Below are 904 nucleotides of genomic sequence, written 5' to 3' on the forward strand. Positions count from 1 at the left end.
GTGAACATCACACATGCATCGTGTTACTGAATAGTGCCAAATGATAGCTTCCTCTAACTGATGGTCCTCTTCTTTTTCACTCCCTTCACCCAGAGTGTATCCCACATATGATTTTGCGTGCCCCATTGTGGACAGCGTTGAGGGGGTCACGCATGCCTTACGTACCACTGAGTATCATGACAGAGATGAGCAGTTCTACTGGGTAATAGATGCCCTTGGTTTGCGTAAACCGTACGTCTGGGAATATGCCAGACTCAATCTTAACAACACTTTGCTCTCCAAGAGGAAGCTCACCTGGTTTGTCGACCAGGGCTATGTGGATGGCTGGTGTGTATCACCCTCACTTTCTGGACTTTATAGAAAAGAGCTCTTTTGGATTGCATGATTAAACTTTTCTCTCCTTATCTTTCCTTCCTGCAGGGATGACCCTCGTTTCCCCACAGTCAGAGGTGTGCTGCGTAGAGGAATGACTGTCGAGGGACTCAAACAATTTATTTCTGCTCAGGTATGTGTTTTTCTCAAAATTAGAATACATTTTGGGAATGAATTCAAACGCATTAAGCCACAAGGTTGTGTGTTACACTGATTTTACCATAGTAGGGGCTGTTCTTTGGCATGACACTAGTAAAATCACTGTAAATTACACATTTTATAAAACAGTACTGACAGTAATTTTATGTCCTCATAAACAGTTGTTTAACTATTTTAATTAATTAATTATTATATTTAAAAAATGTGTAAATTAGTTAGTCTTTTTTTTTTTTTATCCATTTCTAGTTATAAAAATAGTTTCATCCACATGTGCAGTCTTTACACTTCAGATTTATTTATTTAATCAAACTCAATTTGATTCACATTTTTTTTCATTTTCTGTCCGTTCCGCTCTGTTACAGGGAGGCTCGAG

At 38.7% G+C, this 904-nt stretch overlaps 1 protein-coding gene across 1 annotated transcript in view; it reads left to right on the top strand.

Moving 5' to 3' along the window:
* Window positions 1-93: 93 nt before the first annotated feature.
* LOC107577782 (bifunctional glutamate/proline--tRNA ligase-like) overlaps window positions 94-904 on the top strand; it is a gene marked incomplete at its 5' end in the record, with an annotated part of 44,369 nt that continues 43,558 nt past the window's right edge. Inside the window, 2 exons of the mRNA XM_016263818.1 lie at window positions 94-327; window positions 421-505. Coding sequence (XP_016119304.1) covers window positions 94-327; window positions 421-505 — 319 coding nt within the window. The remainder of the gene's footprint in view (window positions 328-420; window positions 506-904) is intronic.

The sequence above is a fragment of the Sinocyclocheilus grahami genome, unplaced genomic scaffold, assembly GCF_001515645.1.
Source record: "Sinocyclocheilus grahami isolate Dianchi unplaced genomic scaffold, SAMN03320097.WGS_v1.1 scaffold7224.1, whole genome shotgun sequence".
Lineage (NCBI taxonomy): Eukaryota > Metazoa > Chordata > Actinopteri > Cypriniformes > Cyprinidae > Sinocyclocheilus > Sinocyclocheilus grahami.